The 21,193-nt window shown below is 34.0% G+C and overlaps 2 protein-coding genes across 2 annotated transcripts; both read right to left on the bottom strand.

Annotated features, from left to right (window-relative positions):
• Window positions 1-6: 6 nt before the first annotated feature.
• Window positions 7-2,298, bottom strand: LOC117342367 (long-chain-fatty-acid--CoA ligase FadD13-like). Its single transcript, XM_033904520.1, has one exon. The coding sequence runs from the start codon at window positions 2,296-2,298 to the stop codon at window positions 607-609; it is 1,692 nt and encodes a 563-aa protein (XP_033760411.1). The 3' UTR covers window positions 7-606.
• A 5,573-nt stretch (window positions 2,299-7,871) lies between these two features.
• On the bottom strand, window positions 7,872-15,985 carry LOC117342359 (probable inactive 1-aminocyclopropane-1-carboxylate synthase-like protein 2). The gene is made up of 11 exons (XM_033904509.1): window positions 15,951-15,985; window positions 15,311-15,380; window positions 15,075-15,129; window positions 14,108-14,178; window positions 11,530-11,604; window positions 10,785-10,885; window positions 10,454-10,583; window positions 9,932-9,985; window positions 9,287-9,457; window positions 8,473-8,626; window positions 7,872-7,927 (listed from the first exon to the last, which is right to left on the bottom strand). Exons 1-11 carry the CDS (start codon window positions 15,983-15,985, stop codon window positions 7,872-7,874), a joined length of 972 nt encoding a protein of 323 aa, XP_033760400.1.
• Window positions 15,986-21,193: the final 5,208 nt, after the last annotated feature.

The raw sequence follows: 21,193 nt of genomic DNA, 5'->3' as shown, positions 1-21,193 counted from the left end.
GCCTTTCAACAAATAATCCTAATACTGAGCTTTAACAGTTTTCTGACACGAGACAAGTGTTCAAAATAGAATTATATATTCTTTTGTTTGGGATAAAAATTCGCAATAAAAGTACGTGGACTGATTAAATAGTGATTATTTGTTTTTTTCTATCGGCAAAACAATATACATGTCGAGTAACAGAGATCTAGTTACCACTGTACCACGGACAGAGAATTCACACTCAGGGTTCAGGCCTATGTTAGATGTTTCTCCGTCGTTTCATTCAAATGACTTCGATCAAGGACATTGACTAAGCAGTTTTATTTGTGATTTGTTTTTACTGTTAAATGTTCAGCTTACAAGTACCTTTGTGAAAATTGACGAATGATGGATTATTCAATTGGAATCTAGTAACTAGTTATCATGGACACCATGGATATTTTCAAAGCTGTTGATAATGCAAAAAGTAAGATTACCTAGCGACAATGAAGTGCTATAATAGACACCCCGGATCAATAGTAAGATATTTCTATCATTTAACACAAACCTATATCAGACAGCAGGACATACCCAAACATCAAATGATGTCTAGCAATAACTTTGAAAAGGACGCGTGTTGGTCCATTATTCAACTGATAAATGTAAACGCCTGATAGCTTCGTTTCGTATGGCCCTTTTATCGGGTTTCCCATTTGACAACGAAGGAAACTCCTCAAACTTCACGTAAAACGCAGGCAAAACACCCAAACCGTCCAGTGTGCTTCGTGCAAAGAGGGTTTTCTCGCAGAACATTTTAACGTCCTTCTCTTTAAGTTCTGTCCTATCGGAACTCACAAAGCAGACGCAGACTTCTTCTATCAACCTCCTGTCAGGGACTGGTACGGCACATACGTACTTGATGCATGACATCTGTTTGATTAAATCTTCCAACATAACAGGATATATCTTTCGTCCTCCTCTTGAAATTACATCTTTTTCTCTTCCCGTGATCACGAGACTCCCATTACAGCTTATTTTGCCTATGTCTCCTGTTCGGAACCATGACCCAGGCGCGAAGGCATTGGCTGTGAGCTGTTTACTTCCAAAGTATTCCTTCAAGATACAAGGTCCGCGCGCTTGTACCTTGCCAATTGCATCTAAACCTATAGGGTTTTCCTCCTCATCAACAATTCGTACCTCAACACCAGGGTAGGGCCGACCAACCTCTCCCGGCATCAAAGTTTCTCCCTTGACTAAAGGGCCATACATATTTAAACCAAGAAGTTCTGTGCATCCGTACACAACGACCAAATGGCGAGAAAAACTTTCCATTATCTTTGTACATAGACTGTCAATCATTTGTCCTCCAGTGACAACATGATTTAATCTATAACCATCTTCAGTACTACGTTGTGGAAGGTCAAGGAGGTCGCGGATCACGTAAGGAAACAACAGAGCATCTGTGCATCTTTCTTCTTTGATGACTCTCCAGAGAAAATCTGTGTTTTTGCCATTTATTGTTAGAAAAGCATCTATGAAAACCCTTGATCTGCGCATTAGAATATGGAAAACAGGTGTACCCCCGACCCAACTAAATGGTCTGTCATTGTAGTCAATACTTTCATAATCCACATCAGGGATCCATGAAAAGGGACAACAAGCAAGACTGTAATGTGTATGGACAACCATCTTTGATTTACCTGTGCTGCCAGATGTGGTAAAAATTACCGCCGAGTCTTCTGGAAACGTGTTTGGTAAATGTATTCCATTCAGGTTCATTGCATATATGTCCTTTAAAGTCACTGTATGGTGAAACCCCTCCAAATCTACAGCTCGAAGAAATAACACTTCGATCTTTCCTTCTTCTTTTGAATAATCGCTTAGGATATCGGAATGCTGGAGCAAGGCTTTTGTTGCCGGTAAAAGTTCATCATGTTCTCCCGAGTCAACAATGACAAATTTTATGTCAGCTGATTCGAAAATGTCATGTACATCTGAAGCATTTGTCTTTTCACTGTTGATGTTCAAGACAACGGCACCAGCGCTTAATATTCCGACATGACCAACAACCATCTCCAATGTATTTGGACCCATAAGGGCGATTCTATCACCTTTCTGTATCCCTGTCGATACTATATATCTGGCTAGTTGAGTTCCCTGGTTGTATAGTTCTGTGTTGGTAAGTTGTGTGCGGGATCCATCAGGTCTCCGAAGGATAAATATCTCTTGATCTGGATGACTCTGGGCGTTTTCTGCCACCACTCTCGGGAGTGTTGTATAGCTGAACGGTTTAGGCGGACAGGTATACGAGTAGCTCAGACGGGAATGGCTTGTCATATTGATTATCTGAATTGAAATCGAAATAAAACTCATGCGACTTAATTGAACTTTTCCTACTTTTCAAATATATTCATTTTCAAAGTCAGTTTGAAATGCGGTTCATATTCATTTTTACAGGAAAATGCAGTTTTTTTCCGACATCTGAGCTATAAAGTTTACAGATATGACTTATAACTTTCCATCAATGTCTGATAAGTATTTGAGCAAATTGGACAGCATGATGATTATGGCGGAGAAATGCATTTGTATCGGTTATTTGTTTATATCATAATCATACCATAACAGTTCCCTCTTCTCAACACCTACACCTTTTCCTTTCCCCTTCCCCACATATATGAATCAATCGATGAAATCTTTTTGCTAGAACAGTCGTTTTGCTTAAGTTTTAGTACGGAGACGTCTCTGAATCCGACTATTTACACTGTTTCTTGTATTGAATTCACAGTTTGAAACATGTATATGTAAATCTGACAGTAGTAACCTAATAAGCATTGCATACAATTGAAAGATAATAGCTAACTACTGAAACTATGTAAAAATGGGATTAAGAATGTAACAAGACTTATGATTAGTTACGAAGAATATATATAGTTAAACATGCTCAGGTTCTTGAAATATAATTGCATAGTTGATATTTTAATACTGCTCTATAAAGCAATTACCGTTAGCTCAATGTTGTTATTGTGACATTCATTCTTATCATTCCGGTAAACTTTTCCGTGCTCGAGCAGCGAAGGTGGCCTCTTAATATTAAAACTGCATATGAAGTTGGTTTTTGTTGCTAGATTATTGATGTAATTTATCTAAAAATTTGCAAGAAAGCAAAAGCTAAAATATTTCAAAGGGTGAAAAAAAACAACAAACAAAAACGAGAAAAATACTAGTGTGTAACTGAAATCGTTATTTCAACCTACAAAGGATAAAACGGAAGTAAACTGTGAAGGACCCTTTAAAGGAACACAAAAGACAAAACATGGAGTTAATGGAAGGGAAAGCATTATCTGTTCATTTACAAAAAAAAAAAAAAAGAAAAAAAAAAAAAAAAAAAACAACAACAATTATTTATTTTGAAGAGCTATTGCCGAATTGTTTCAAATGTAACCGAATGTAATAGTTCAGTAGAAATATTGGTTTAAAAGTTGTAAGCACAGTGAGACCTCTAATTAAGATATCGTTTTGAACGTTTCCAAACAACAAAAATGCATGTATATTAGCTTGTAGCTAGCCATTATAATGACGTTGTTATTGATTTTGTATGAATTAAAAACAATTAGCATTTCTAAGTAGAATTCCTTCACAAATTTTTAAATTTGAACAATTGCAAAACAGATTGGCAGATTAGACACTGTTGAAGCTAGACAGATGTTTGTAAATATAAATGACAACTCTATAGTTTCAAATAAACAAATCATTGTTGGTAGTAATTAGATTGGCGAGTTATATACATACACCAAAACAAGTTGCGACATTAATGTTCACTAAATTACATACCTAAATGGACAACGTCGCACTGGATCTTGACATAGAGAACATGCCACTTGGTAAATCTTTGTCCTCATTAAATGAAAACCCAGTTGCTATCTTGTAAATACATTCTTTACTGTACCATGGCGTTATTCGAGGGCATGCCTTGCATATAATTACACAAATAACGTCCTCAGTATACCTGATTAGAATGCTCGGTCAGTAGCTCACGTCATCAAAAGATGTTCATGTATTAACCTTGTTAGGACTATTTCAATAAAATAAAATCTAATACCTTCCAACATATTTAATACCTTGTTAAATATTTAAGATGTATTTTATTGCAATGTTCAAAATATTATTCCATTATGTCCAATGGTATTAGCATGCTTTCAGACAGTCCACCACCACGTATTTGTATCAAATTTTGACTTCAATGGTAAAGATATACCAAAGATGAAGAGTGTCAACTAATTGTTGACGATGTCAAGATAGGTACATGTTATAGTCACTAGTTACGCTCAACTGGAATATCCTGTACGCTGTTACGAATCATTTATTATAAGTTTCAAGAACTACATCCACGCTTTAATTCATGTAAGAAACGAAACGAAATTTTCTAATAAAACAGTGTATATAATCAAGAACCTGTCTATTTGTAGGCCCATCACAACAATGAGAGCCTTGGCGAAGAAAGCGTATATCATTGTGATTGTGGTTGTCATAACTATAAAGAGAAGAAGTTCTTTTGTTGATAAACATAGGACATTCCAACAAATAATGAGATAATGCTTCAAGTCCACCAGAGCAGGTTCGAGCTGGACTATTAGTAAGGTGGTCATGTTGTAAATCATAATTTAAACTACTTCTGTTACGTGATAACAGCCGTAAGATGAAAACCAGTAAATCACAAAACATTGTAATGATATGCCTACAAAACTAAGCAAACAGAGATAATTCACGATTCCAATTAAGTGGTGTACAAGATGGTGTATTAAATCTACACTCTTAATTACGTATCTTATAACAGCTGTCCTTGAGTATTCCTTTCCTATCCATTTCTCCAGAATTAAGATTTTTTAATCCAACAGGTCACACGCTCAGGCATTTATTAATCCATCAGAATTCAAATAGCTCTCCTCAACAATTGTAAAACAGTTCTGAATAACAATATGTCTGTCGTGGTATTCATACTTTGTCGTCAAATCTTTCAAGCACAATCTCCAACCATCTCTTTTTTGGAATAAACTTCTCGTAACCGAACCACAATATTATGACATGTTGTCTTCCAGAATGTTCTAAATAAGTATAGGCCTTTCTAAAGTTGTACGAGTATTTCCCTTGAGTAAACCACATAATCTTTTATTTCTATAATAGTTGTCTCCCTTTAATCACTAACTTTCCTGAAAGGGAAACTTTCTATAACAATCAAATCACATTTGAAATTCTGGATAAAGCATTAGCCAACATCGTACTCTTGCAAAGCCAAACTTCACCTGAGAATTATCTGATTTTTTATTTTCATTTTTCCAATGAATTTCAAAGGGTTGTGTTCTGTAAACACTATAACAGACATGATCGAGGTTATACAATTGAATCAAAATCAATGTTAAAAATTCTGTCTTGACGGTGGAATAATTTTGCTGGTGTTTGGCTTTTTCGAGAAATAAGTGCTCATTTGTTCACCATATTCTTGCATCAAAACATAACCGAATCCAGCATGGATGTTCTTTTCATGCTATCATAGAAGTATCCATCACGGCCTTCCAGATATGATATCCTGCTGTTCAGAAGACTTTAGCAAGTTGCTGGAGCATTTTACACAGGAAACGGCATGCTTTTATAACTGGTACAGGCCTTTTGAATGCCGACTTATCCTTTCAATAGATCAAATTTACTGACATACTTGGCCTTGTCAACTTTGTCAATATACGAATAAATCCTCGTTATGAGATAAAGTCTGTTTTACTGAAAGGCAATTATATAATATGCGATCTGTTTGCAGATTTCAAGTCACTGCATCAACAAAATCTAAATGGGTCGTACTTGGTTGATGAGTACGTGAAAGGTTAGCATGTCCATGTTAACATCAAATTAAGTGACTATATACATTCAGACGTAAATTTGTGTTTGACAGTATATCCAGCACCTACAATTCGGGACAAAATACCGTAAATGTACGTAGGAGAGCTGAAAATCTTCAAAATAGGCCAAATAATTCTAATAAATTATGTTATATATACAATTTTTGTTATCGATTTGCTGTCACGTGACAATGTACACACATAAATATGATATTATTCAAACACGCGTAAATGTTTACAAATTACATACAATGGAATCAAATCGTAAAATAAACAAGAAAATCATAACATAACAGAATATACATAAACAATCGAGGTCGCCAAATGAACAAAGATTTAGTAACCAATTTTAAAACCCAACTAACCAGTCTAGCCTTACTGTTAATTATCGAGAGCTATGTGTGATCTGAAGGCTGACAAATTCCGTTACTGTTGTTCGTTAAAGACACCATCGACATCGACATATTTCTGGGAATTAACGGCAAAATTGCTTCAACTTAGTTGATTTAATTGATCTAACAAACTCATCACACCATAAATAATTCGAACAGCGTTAAAATATGTCGCATTGTAATTGATTTTAATTTCATTTTAACTACCAGAAATGCGAAACAGAAACATAAAATATCATCATCATAAAGCTTTTATAATCTTGTACTTGCATTGCGACTGTCAAAACAATAAAGCGATTACTTTTAATCAGGTCAATCCAATGCCTCACTCCTGAATGCAATAAAGGTCAATACCAAAGGTGCTTAATGTGACTTGTTTACGAATAAAGGCAAAACTGGTACATGGCACAACATAAGATCGTGCTGCAGATAAGGCGTTGTACTTAACTTAAGGGCTGTGATGGACATTTTCGATGTTCTGCAAAGTGTTCCTCCTTGTTTCTTAAATAGCATTTACTTTTGGAGGAGTGAGCATTCCACTACGAACAGCTGAGCGGTTGATAGGGTTTACTGTAAGCGGTTGTTAAAGGCTTCAAAGGCATCAAGGAGAGAGAGTCACTACCGAAGAATAGACCAGAAAGCGTTGTTTATATTATAATGGGTGCATTTGTTCATGGATACTAAAACGAGGTTAATACCTTACAGATATATTCACATTACCCATCTGTGGTGCGGTAAATCACTTGAAATAAATAAAAACGCTTGTATTTCCATTCAATCTCGTTTATTTGACGGTACGACTCATTTCAAAATGAAATGAATTAAGGAATATATTCAAAATAGCCCCGTAGGCTTCCAATTCTTTAAACCTGCTAAACCAGAGAAAAACTAACATTGATGTAGAGCATTTGTGACAGAAATTATTTTGCATATGTTTTCATGTAACTTTAGTTCTTCTTTTACGATACAGGTCATATGTGACCATCATGTTTATATTTGTCCCGTACATTTGTAACAATGTATTGCTATTCTGGGAGTTTGTGATAACCCAACATCCTATCTTTAAATTGAGCAGGTTCATCAACCATATCTTAGACCAATGACTGGAGAGTATGTTAAATATCATCTATATCATCCAATACCTCAAAACATGAACATAGTATATTTATACTGTGTTGAAAGTTTCAAGGTTGTTGTCTTCTCATATATCTGTACGTACACATGGTTGCTTATTTCTACTTCATCAACGTTAAATCAACAAAACTTACAGGACAAGTGTCACTCACATACTTAGTAGAACATTTGCATGAAATGTCTTCTCTGTTTTGGAACTCCATAAACGAAATTATCTAAGCATGTCCCATTCTAGTGCTGAACTCTTTGTCGGGACAGTTATAAAACTTAATTATGCTCAACAAGGCATCACAACGTTATACATTAATACAAATTGCTTCTTTCATTTTTCCGGCTAACATGCAATATGCAAATCTCCATTATAGACTTGGCAATGATGTCATATATCTTTCATTTTTCCGGCTAACATGCAATATGAAAATCGCCATTATAGACTTAATAATGCTGTTTTATAACAGGTCAGCATTAAGGCCCTGCTATCTATCTATCCATATGATCATTGTAGTTGTCTCTGTTGTATGTCTTTTAGCACTGCACGGAAACGACGAAGTCCTGTAAAATGTATAGAACAGTTATAAGTTTTCATGTATTTGCATTTTCTTTGGTAAAAGTCATATAGTATGATCATCACTACAAATGACTGTACAAAAGACAGACACCAAAATAACGGCACATTTTACCACTATCTGATATTTGGATACACTAGAGTCAAAACTGCTTTGTCCTTGGACTCAGTCCTAAAGTATCGATAGCATGAAGCCGACAGTTCCAAACAAATATATATGCTTTTGATGGGGACATGAATAAAGTAATGACAGGGTTTTGCTGGAATAGTGTTCGGACTTAAAAACTTATTAATCACTGCAAGATCTTTCTGCATTTTTATCACCTAGCAGAATCATTATTCAATAGTTTGTGGTAATAGTTTGTCAAACTCTTGGAAACAAAATGTATGTGTCGTATTATGATAATTTAAACAAATCAACGACAGTTTATAATTTTTACGTGCATAATTTATAAGTATTCAGAACCAACACTACTCAAATGCATTATAAGTAACTGCTTATTAATCAATATATTTGAAACGCATTGTTTACCCTCTTGAACTTCCTGTTTCGGCAATGTATAAACCAGTCGAAACCAGCCTGGAACCTGACAGAGCATTTCTGTGCCGGGACAAATGTAAAGACCCGCTTCCATAAACTTGTTGAACAGCTTCCTCTCCTCCTGTTTAGTTTTCTCTTCCAAAAACTGATTAAATTAAAATGTTGAATGTATTAATATTGTGTAATCAATACATATTTATTATACGCTCATGTTTGTCTATACATAAAATAGCCATCTTGTTGATTTGTTTTATACCATATGAAGCAGATGACGCTTACTCCTAATGAAAACCTGGTCTGAGGTCCTTTGTACGTTTCAGTTTCAAGCAAAATCCACGTGAATGTAACCTTTGCTTATATATTGCCCTCTTTTAATCGATTTTGGGTTTGAAATATGGTTTCGTTGTTATGTCGGTAGTTTATGTTGTCATTATTGATGTGTGTAAAATAAATAAGGATTGCATATTCTGTCTCTTAATAAAGATCCAAATCCAGTGTAAAATACGTCAATAGTAATCGTGAAAACAATAAAAACAATTTCATGAACACCATTTGCACATCATTTTGATGTTAAGAGAATCAAATCGGATGCGACATGAAACCCTTCACATACAGAGAGGCCGAAATGCTCCTCATTTTCTATTGATAAACACGGAATAAAACATTTATGTACATACGTCACACCAAACTGCAGTTATATTTCTGTATACATATTGTAGTTATAACTTCATAATTAATGTATTAATTAACTGATTTATACATACGATCCATAATTATTCATTTGATGTACATAAATATTGAATACCTTTGACAAATTCATCCAAAAGAAAATAACATTTTGACCGCTGTAAGCTGTTGGAATATTGAATTCATCCAATACGTCTTTCACCAATTGATGTGTCTCTTTTGCTCTGGCATAATACGTAGGGAAATACGTGTTTTTAATCCAATCTGAAACAATATTATACAATTCATGCTATTTTTTTTTTCGACCAAGACGATTATTTATAGACCGAAGCTAACCAATAACGACTTTGGCCGGAGGATGACATTGTTGTCTGAGCTCCATATATTGCCATAACGATATACACAAAGAGTCAGTACTGTTTTGTTACATTTCGGTATCAAATCAAGAGCAAAGATAACTACAGGTATGATCCCATTCAAGTTATTCCTTAATATTCAATATCCAAATATTGCCTCTTTGATAAAACTTCATATTGCCCTCTCGCGCATCTTGAGGAAAATGTGTCCACTCTTCCCGATCAAAAGCGTATATACTTAATACATGTTTGTGTTCCTTACTTTAACAAACAAACCGCCAGTAATCGATCAAATGAAATATGTGCGTGTTAATCGTACCTGTATCAGAGATAATTCCATTGATAAGCATTTGTGTAGGTGCTGGTATAGCAGAGAACATCGCAATCTTTTGCAGGTGAGAAACGACACTCTCATCATGGGAATATACCACACCACATCGGAATCCAGAGAGACCAAAATCCTGAAAAACACGGGAATAACCAAAACCAACTTAACTAGTTGATATTATCAATGATGGATTGATAGTGATAATGGTGCCTCAAGCGTTTTGGGAAAGCGTTTTGTCAGTTAAACAATGAGATGAATATGCAAACGTAGTTTTTTTGAAATTCGATATTGTAAATGATGCAAATCGAATATGAAATTCATTGATTTTTTGCCACTTGCACCTCCTCATCTAGATTTTGGCATTTCTTTTCGGTTTGTTTCACGTTTAAGTTCGCCTCCAATAGTATCAATGACGACTCATATATGTACGGAACAGCTGTATGGTGCAGTTTTTATTTCATTTTGGCCATCCTGCATCTAAATTTCAATTAATTTTGAAAGGTGCTATTATCTTGTTTCTCTTTTGTACAATCTTATACACATCATGAACCAATTACATTACTGTAAATAGTTATATTTGTTATACTATTTAACACATTACCTTACTGAAGCCCCATATAAAATGGGTTTTATTTAGATCAGGGATGTTCATAGAGAGAACACTTGTAAAACATCCTTGTCCTTGTGTTGATAAAGCATATATCTCATTAAATATGACGTGAAGATTCTTCCTGTAAGTATACACAGTCGATAAAAAGATATTTCTGATAAACAATAGTGATCAGTAAAATAAAGGGAGAAATATACCTATTTGACTTACTAAAGATGCATGCAAAAACAAAACTATTATTAGTATGAGATATACAATTTCATTATCTATAATGATTAACATAAACGAAATGAGGATTGAATAACAACTTGATCATATTTACCGCTTGCAAAATTCCATCAACTGTGTAAGTTCGTGTGGTGAGTACACTTTGCCAGTAGGGTTATTGGGGTTGGTAAGGATAACTCCGCGGACTTTTAAACCCTGTAACATTCCAGACGGGGACATTTTAGCTAATCGTACAAGAATTATACACATTTAATCACAGAATGTGGGTTGGGCGTTCATTGACAAATTAAAATTAAATATAATGACCACTGGCTTTAATATCTAGAAAAAGATAAGTACAAGCAGGAAATATTGAAATGTTATGTCAGAAAAAAATGTGATTATCTATTTCCTCTTAAATAAGAGACATCATTTAAGAATGCTACAGTGTTATTATTATGGTTGATGCATTTCATCTAAAAAAGTCCAATTATCATACAATTTACAATGCTAACAATGCATTCCAACCTTTATTTTGGAACCAATAATGCTAAAGATTTATCTTTATTGAAACATTAATAAAAGTAATGAGCAATGTCATTTCAGCTCTTTTCTGATAATGTCAAGTTATTTTCATCTATCACTTCCTATCCATTATTTATCAACCATATCGTTCCATATGAAGAATGTTGTAAATGGTGAAAAAATGTCATTTTAATGAGGAATTTTCATTCTTTATATATTTTTCTAACTCACTATTGAGAAGGGGGGATCTTTGGCATTGTATTTACGCTTTCTATGACAATATCTTATATCATATATGTCATATTATATATTACGAGTAGTTATTGTCGTCTTACTTCTTGTTTTGCTCTTTGGAAATATGATTCCAACACATCTATGCGCAGTTCACAAGGGTCCTCAAGTGATTCTTCCTGAAATAAAATTAATTTCATTATCTAAAAAATGAATTAAAGGTTGACCTAGGTAATTAAAATAACAATGAGTAAAAAATGCATTCGTTAAAACCCCATCACATTGTGCCAGTATTGTTCACGGTGTATACGGATGATCACTGTTATAAAAACCTGCTAAAACCGTACCTCGCAACTGGCAACTATGAAATTAGGCCCGAATTCAGCAGTTGCAAAGATATTCTACGATATGTTTTGGCGTCAATAGGATTCTGTTACTGCTGATAACGGTACTACTATGAATATCACTACGGATCACTACGATAAGAAACGGTATCACTAGGTTATCGTGACGGTTTACCAGGAATATACTACGGTCACCCTATTAATATATTTTCTTTCTAATGTCTCCCTTGACACTACCTTACCTTTTGCCTTCAGCCCAGAGTTCAGCTCACCACTGTGAGAAAGGCTTTGGACTCCGTACAACAGCCGACACATAGTAGAGTCAATACAATGGAAGATGCTACTCCTGCACAATATTTAAGACGACTAGTTCGCGTGTTGTGGGTATACTGTGACCAGTGGGGTGACTTGCAAGGGTGTCTGGCAGTATGATTCAGTAAGGGAGCACAATAAAGTCACCACACACACACATCACAATTGGCACTCACTTACACCCTCAGACACACACTCACTCACCACACATAAATAACGCACATAGGGGAGACAGTCTTTAAATGACCATAGTTATTAATAAGATGTTATACAAAATCCCCGGTGGCGCCACGGTGGAATAACATTGATGTTTTAATAACACTGCAGCGCTGCCGTGAGACACAAGGGTTCTGGAGTACTGTAAATATTCCCAGATTGCCACGGAAACCAATTCCATGTCACATCTAGCCGGATATATACCTGATCATAACTTTGGCAATTTTCAACGACCGATACTAGTTCGGCAGCGAAACGGTATTACCAGGACGTCTCCAAAACATCGACTAAATGTACCGATGGTATGGCTTCGTTAATGTCAGTAGAGCACCGATATATTCCCGTTATCGTTCGGCTCACCGGTTGCCTCAATGCGTACTGCAGTGGATGTGATACTGCAGCTCTGTCAATATGCTACCGTTACCCGTTCGAATAAGTAGGTCAACGTTAGAATAATGGTATCACAATTGCAACGCCGGTACATCGGTATTGATATACGAGTATCATACGTACTATACGTCTAATCCGCCAATATTTAACATATCATTTTTCATCTTATGGTACATTACACTAGGACACACGGAAATATCTGCCAATTAAGTATCCTGAATTAGTATCTAGAACATATATTAAATATAAATTGTGATTTTTTTCTTTGACGATTTGTTTGCCATCGTTAAGGATCTGCTCTGGCAAAAAGTCAAAATTTTCTGATAAATAACTTTTTAAATGGTATACCTCATTTTAAAGGAGATAATACATAAACATAAAATATGAAATAAAATCATAAGTTTGTGTACTCGTTTTTGAGTTATAATGGATCAAAGATTAGAATTTGACATGATATTTGATTTTGTGTGAATTCTGATGTTTTGACTTTACACACAATAAATCAAAGCAATATTGTAAAAAGGTGTGTTATCAGATATGTATGAATGTTTTTAGAATGAACGAACCTAGTATATTCTTTTTAAGTTTAGAAGTTAGATTGACCAAGCCAATATTTCTAATCAGAATAACAATTTATGAAACCCCTACCCCTTAATTTTGAAGTATAGAATACCCAATTTTCACCATTTTTTCTAGATTTAACGCTAAATATAAAAAAAGTTCTGCTGACTAACTTTTTATGACATTTTGCAGATCAAATTAAGTAAAAGTAGCTCTTTATAAGGCATACATAAAATAATAATATTGAAAGTGCTTCAGTTACAATAAAATGTGAAAATAAACTGAAAAAAATTGCTATTTTCCCACTTTGTTGTGTATTATTTTCAATGTACTGAACATTGCAAAGTTTTAAAGCAAAATTGAATTCAAAATATTCAAAAATAACAACGCAATAATGGTTTAAGTGGAAACAGTGAATTCAAAAGATGTGAAATTTGAGTCTTGCACAAAATGCAAGAAAAATACATTTTCAAAATGACCGCAAAATAGGCTATTTTTTTTTTTAATTCTTCTTAAAACAAATCTATAAACATAAAAAGTTCTGTAATTTTGACACATTTTTCAGATGCAACCTTGTATACAACTAATTGCTAGTGTGGAACATTTTTGTTACATATAACAAATACTTTTATGCAAGATTCAAACGAGACTTCAACGTGACGACTGAAACCTAAGAAGAGCATATCATTAATTGTCTTTCGTTGCTTGTTAATCCAAGCGGGGTGTAACAAACCTTTTATGTGATAAACACAAACAGTAAAAGGTATACATATTACTGTGTTATTCCAAGCGTATAAGTGTATCTTTTCAGACTATAGAGAGTTAAGAACTGTGGAGAGTTAAAACCAATGAGACTTACATCAAAAATAGGAACCTCAAATATGTCTACTCCGCCAATGTCCAACATGTCATTTCTTGTCCTAGGGTAAACTGGAGTAGGACACAGGAATACATCTGCCAATCAAGTACCTTCAATTAGTATCTAATACATATATTTAATATACTACCAATTTATTTACTCTATCTAAAAGTAACTGATTAAATCGATTATATCCTTGGATTTCGCTTAGTTGTGTTTAAGCCCTTTGTGTGTTAGTCGGGGAACTAAAACATCCCTGCTCAAAAAAAAAAAAAAAAACACACACACACACACACACACACACACACACACACACACACACATGTATTCATCGAGGCAATCAGCCAGTCGTATTTAGAGGCGAATGTGAAGAATGTACACAAGATTTCGATGACAAAAGAACAGGTATGAAGAAAATTTTACTCTAAAGTTCAGAATGATGGTGGATATTTAGTAATATCCTCTTTATCCATTAGTAAAGCAAGAATACTAGTGTACAACTAACAGTGCTCATTTGTATCTTTTTACATTTTCATTTGTAATATTTAGGACATAATTAAACAGGAAAGTTAAACATCCTTTGAAATGATATGGGATGTGATCGAACATATCTCATGCTGTGCCTCATGCATATTGATATAGTTAACAGTTAATTAAATATATAATATAAATGATATGGACTATGGTGACCTACTTTTCAACACTAATAATGATAAAATAATAATGATAATGAAAAAAATGTCATGAGATTTGACTTGGCAAATAATTCATCATTGATGGTATTCTCGTTTCGTGTGCGAAGAAAGTTCTATTGTAACGTAACACAGACTAATGCTCCTAAGTCTATATTACATCTTAACATTTCATGAAATATTGACAGATATTTTATATGATGTAGAATAGGACTGTGTTATTCAGCGGTAGCGTCAAGATAACTAAAGGTTTAATGTTCAGATGTAACCTTTACCTCCAACATCTGCCAGAGTAAACGCGACGGCTGCTACACCATCCAAAAGTGTAATCTGCAAGAAGTGATATGTTAAAAATACCTTTTGGCAATATCAAACTAATATACTTGATAAAAATTAAAAACTCGACAACAAAATTGACTGAGATGGAGAGTAGCCACCGAAATATCTCGGTAAGCTTTGTCAAAGTGTTTTCTTATTACTGTTAAGCATATCAAAGTAAGATAAAACTAACCTTTTTCTCCTCGATCTTCAATTTGCTTTTGAAGTGTTCCTCTATAAACTTGCAAAATGTCTTCTTTGCACTTTGAAAAATAAACACATGCGAATAAATTCAGGGGCTAATATAAGTATAATTGGAATTAATTCGACAGGTAAAATAGAAAAATGACAATGACAATTATTCTTACTCCTTATGGGTTTCCTCATTTTGAATATCAATAGCGAACTTGTCAGTTCAACCTGTATAAGATTATACTTGTACGTGCAGGGTCACGAAAATCCTGACTAAAAGTATACTTATCCGTGATATGCGACCTGAGATGATTCTTAAATATAGTTGTCCAGTGTGTCTAATATATGCGTGTGTTAATACAAAAAATACATTACCATACAATTATCTCACATTAAGAAAACCTCGGTCAATATCGTTGACCTTGTGTCGCAAAAACTATGCATCGACTGAATTCAACATGCGATAAAAGTTTTGTTAATTCTTTATATTATAATGTGGTAACAAACATTTCCCATTTCTCAATTCCGTGTTTGTTTGTAATATACGCAATATTATCAAACATTTGTGTTTATTTTATACACAAGATTACGATTTTATCACAGGGCATCTTGTGGGATGCGTTTTCAAAGAGTAAACGTACCGTCCCAATCCATGATAAGGAAAGTAGAACAGCATATCGCTACTGACGAATTCAGGCGACTTTGATATGTCAGCAATCTGAAATCACATAAAAGATATAAAGCATATGTTCAATTTGCATCTAAATGTCGAATGTAATCAATAATCTGACACCAATTAGTCCATCCTCTCTCCGTTTATACATACTGTACAATCATTACTCTTATGTTAGTTATCATTGTTTTATTTAAGCATATTCAATCTCGTTTGTTTTGTCATTTACTAGGTTAGGCGTTCTCGCAACAGCTAAGCTCGGATGTAGACGGATGTCAAGGAAACACGATAAGACAAATGGAAACACAGAAAAGAGAGCATTTAGGGAACGAAAACGCCGCCGCCTTGGTATGGACACGCTTTTACTGATGAAGGTTACAAAGTGTCAGACATAGAAACATCACACATAAACTGATTTCTACGCTAAACATTGTTTGAACATAATTATACGCGCACCTGTCAGAACAGCGGTTTAATAGTATAGGGTACTTACCTTTGTTAACCATATATCTTCACATAACTTGTTTTCTGAAGTCCCTAGGTTGATGCATCCCTTCATATAAAATCATTCGATCAACACATTGTACTATACTTAATGCAGGCTCATTTGCATAATGTTTCTATTAACTATACGATGCCAACTCTTTCAGTTTATCAAGTTTCTCCAATGGATTCAGAGAGTGAAAATGATATACATTGTAATATACATTTTATCTCCATGGATATGTTTAAAATTGGAATTCAACATCAATCTTTTTCGATCATGAATTAATAAATTAATTGTTGTAGATCAGTTTTCGATGTTAAATGAAAATGTCACTTTTGATAAAAGGACGCTGGACTGATTTTGTAGCAACATAATAAAAGATTTACCGTTAAGCTAGAAAGTATACGTATAACTGTATCGCATCGCAAGCCATTCATCATGGTTGTCATATCCTTTTACCAACTAAGACAGATAAGCTCTAAATTGAAAATAAATTCATGTTACCTGCGGATTGGTAGCGTAATCATAACTATTTGCGGATACTTTTATGAAGCAGGTCTCAAGAAACTCGCCTTTGGCGGCTTTCTGCGCCCGATTGGAAAGCATTTCTGAACGTAAAATAATAAGAAATAGTATTTGTGTCATTTCTATGACCTAGTTTAATGTCCGGACAAACAAACTTGTTTTGGTAAGATATTTTACATTTCGTTGTCCTTTCTCCATCATCACTAAAGCGTATGTACCCTAAGGTGTGAAGTTGGGAGAATGTATCACATCAACTTGATACAATCTCGTATACTTCACGGACAGGTTTACACACATTGGACAGATTAAAGTCACCGAAACGTATCACGAATAAATTAAATACTTTTTGTAGTATACGAAGGTTTATTGACACATACTTACAAACCGAAGAACGTATTTCAAAACTAAATGTACATAACACGTTATTTGAATCAGTAACAGTAACATTTTGCTGATAATAGTCATATTATTGAAACTGAATTTGAGATAGACAAATCATGAAAATCTGAAAAGCATTACATTGTGTTTAAGAATGATATTCGTGTGTTTATAGAATCGGCGCGTCAAAACCAGTTACAATAGCTATCTTTGATAATTTAGTTACTTCAAATCAAAATTAGGCTGATGAAACACATTTTAAAAATCTTTAAAACGAAAGACAGCAGTTATCGACATAATCGAATAAGACTATCATATCATAAAATAAAAACCGATATATGGTCGATATTTTAAGCAGAAACAAAAATACAAAATGTGAAAAGTCTAGGAATAGATTTCGTTAAATAAACACAAGTGCAACAGTGTATATGATCACCAAAGGTTAATATCCTTGTTTCTGAAGAACTTGTAGGCATCATGGAAAACATGCATCTTCAGTCATAATAAATTCTTAAAACAAGTTTCGCACTTGCATTTATTTAAATACACCATCATCACACCGTTGTTTTAGATAGTGATACATCAATTGATAAAAAGATAATTAAGACAGAAGTACGTCGATATTACTCATTAAAACACGGAAAGAAATGTAGTGATGTGTATTACGATGAATAAAAAACAAAACCAGAAACAAAATTAAATGCAGAAAAGAAAAAATAACGTAAACGCTTCTATATAGATTAAAGATTACATATGGTTAAGATTTCGAACACATACCTGTTGAAAGATGATTACAAGATAAATGGCCAATACTTCACTAGATCAGTAGATACACACGTCCGTATACAGAATTGATCAAGTTTAAACTACGCTGGAGTGTGACCACGCACGGCCGCTAAAACAAGCCAATCAGAGGCCAACCACCGACAATCAAACCTGAAGTACAAGTCGCTGATCTTTGTAAGGGGTTATCTTTTTTACCGTCTTAACAACACTCATTCTGCACACGCTTGTAGGTAATGATATACATCATTAACTTGTTGAACAGTTCATTCATTCTACTTTTGTCCTTTCTCCCTAGCCAAAGAAGCATGTTCTGTTTTAGATATTTATGAAACAGGCGAAATCGGACCATTTACTGTAGTGATATGTTGGTGTGTAATCAATGTTATTATGCACTGTTGTTGTTGTTGTTTTTCCCAATAAACGAATATCGAAGGAGAGAGATCTGAGAGATTTATTTACCTTAAGATATTATAATCATTATGGATTTTGCATCATCAGCATAAAAATAATAATACTTACCAATCGTCAATCAGTACTGTGTATTTTAGAGAAACAATGAGAAATTTTAATCCATACAATCAGTGTTATTTCAGTACTTTTTAATCTAAGTGGTGTCTCCATATATGCAATTCTGATACGAAGAGAAGTAAATCAGCTATACTTCATCACATTAGATTAATGAAAGGAGAAACACATATATTGACAATATATCCTACCAAACTCAATTAAACTCTCGGTAAGCGGTTTGTTGTTGGTTTCATTGATAAATATATTTAGATTGATGAACCAATGTGAACACTTCGGCCACTTTCTTCCCCGATGTTTTCCTCTGACGCTCCCTAAATATATCGGCATGCATTTCAGAATTAAAATTGATTAATGATGATTACGGTGCTTACTCAGTGAACCCTTCAAGCAGATTATAATAAAAATATAATTTAATTGATCATATACATGTACCGTCTTTAGCTACATGATAGTTTGGTTTATTTTTGTTTAACGTCCTATCAACATTTAAGGTCATTTAAGGACGGCCTCCTGTGCGTGTGACATGCAAGCATTATATGTTTTTTTTTAACAATTGCAATTATATTACAGCATAAGTGATTCGATTGCATAATGTAATTTAGATATTAATTGATCAATTAATAAACAGACTTAAAAGTACTTCAATAAAGGTTAAAAGACCATAACTTTATTTGCTCAAATATTCCAAATTAAAGTACTAGATTATCATCATTGTACCAACGCATAATTTTATTGAAAAAAAAACATATTGCCTGTAATAAAGTCTTCACCGTGAGTCGAATTTAATTCGGTGTCCGCGAACAAAACGAGTCCGCGTACTTAGCGTAAATTCCCCCCTCGCGTAAATTTCAACGTTTACAGTAACTACTTCAGATTTAAGTACAATAATGAGCAGTCTGTGTTTGGCGTAACCTTTGCCTTGTATTTTGAACTACGGGTTGCACTTTTCGGATTTTTTTCCGTCAATATTAGTAGTCCGCTATCAACTTGTATCGGCCAAATATCTTTATCCTATTACATATATAAATATATCGAACAGATAGGGCCAAACGCTTGGAAACAATGGATTGTTAGAAAGACATAAATCGTTCTAAATCAGTATATCCATAATTATATTCTGAGCATGTTAAACTATAAATTGAAACGATAGGTAAATAGGTAACATGCAGGTAAATGGCAAAGTACATATGACAAAAACGTTTAATAAGATTTATGCATACAGCACACATAAGAACGCTTGAATGAGAATTTTGTATGTTTCATGTTATTCGCTAATAACTACTCCAGTATCTATTCCATCGATCGAAAATTATCATACGAAGACAGTCTAGTATCCTTGTAAACGACCTCATTTTGTGGTTGAGGTGTGATTGTCTCTGAGAACAAGTTATCGCTCTAATTTATGTTTACTGGATACCGATCCCTAAGTTGGAATCCATGGTATCCTAATGTAAGTCAGACAGTAACAGAAATCCTCTTAAACCGTTATCTGTATCCACTAAGGTGGACCTAGAAGCCACATCTGGTAAACCGCTAAGGGAACATCGATACATCCCAAACGTAAGATATTTTAGGGTAGCCTGAAGTAAATAGGTGAGTTGAAGCTCCCTAAATCGTCAGTTAATGCAAAAGTGGTAGATTACTGTATTAAGAAGCATTTTAAAGCCTTGATTCGTGTTTAAGGATGAGCTATCTGTAATAAAATGATGAGCCTGTTTGTAAACAACTATAAAAGTGGACCAAGACTTTTACAACGCAATATTTGGTAAACACAAGTGATCATTGCTAAGTCTTCTTCTTTAACTTTGATACAATGACTTGGTTGGTTCTCCTTTTAACTCTGGTAGCCCTGTAGGCAATAATTATAATGTCAAACACCGATATATGAAATAAACAAAACTACATATATGAAAAATTGTAATATTAGAATGCAATCAAATTTCATATAAATGACCTTGGATGGGGGTGATGACCTTGTTCAAGTTTTGTTTACTCCATCTTTGCTATAACATTACAAATGTCGGTGTATTTCTCTTATCTCATATTTTGAAGCTTAATGTTAACATTGCTATGTAATTGATATTCAATGTTGAAAAAACAAATAACATTAACAACATATTGGTCTCCATCATTATTCTTGTGAGTTTCTAACAACAAACATAGCTGCTGTCTCTTGGCTCAGTTAAAATGGAGAAAAAAAAATTAAATGTCTTTTTCAAGATTGTGGCATTATACATTTCGAACCATCAACACTTTATCTAGACTGTCTCAGGATCATTTCAGGTAAGTAACAGCTGAATCTCACCGGTATAAATGGTTTTTGGGTACAGAAAAACGTCTATATATATATACGAACCTCCATGAACATAAGAAGTAAATATGGTTAACCGTTCTTGCTATGCCACCTAGATATATATTTTATCTTCACAACTTTATTCGTTGATCCTTTTCGGAAGTATGTCTTCGATTTTGCCATAGCTATGCTACTGTGAATGTTCCACTATATC

Source organism: Pecten maximus, chromosome 2 (assembly GCF_902652985.1).
Source record: "Pecten maximus chromosome 2, xPecMax1.1, whole genome shotgun sequence".
NCBI classification, from domain to species: domain Eukaryota; kingdom Metazoa; phylum Mollusca; class Bivalvia; order Pectinida; family Pectinidae; genus Pecten; species Pecten maximus.
This window is presented reverse-complemented; position numbering and strand designations above follow the sequence as displayed.

Excerpts from the sequence above, each read along its gene's own strand:
- LOC117342367 (XM_033904520.1), bottom strand. The coding sequence starts at position 2,298 with ATGACAAGCCATTCCCGTCTGAGCTACTCGTATACCTGTCCGCCTAAA.
- LOC117342359 (XM_033904509.1), bottom strand. The coding sequence starts at position 15,985 with ATGCTGTTCTACTTTCCTTATCATGGATTGGGACG. Across the intron at positions 10,584-10,784 it reads TTGATGGAATTTTGCAAGCG|GAAGAATCTTCACGTCATAT; the intron begins GTAAATATGATC and ends GTATACTTACAG. Across the intron at positions 9,986-10,453 it reads TTATATGGGGCTTCAGTAAG|GATTTTGGTCTCTCTGGATT; the intron begins GTAATGTGTTAA and ends CGTGTTTTTCAG.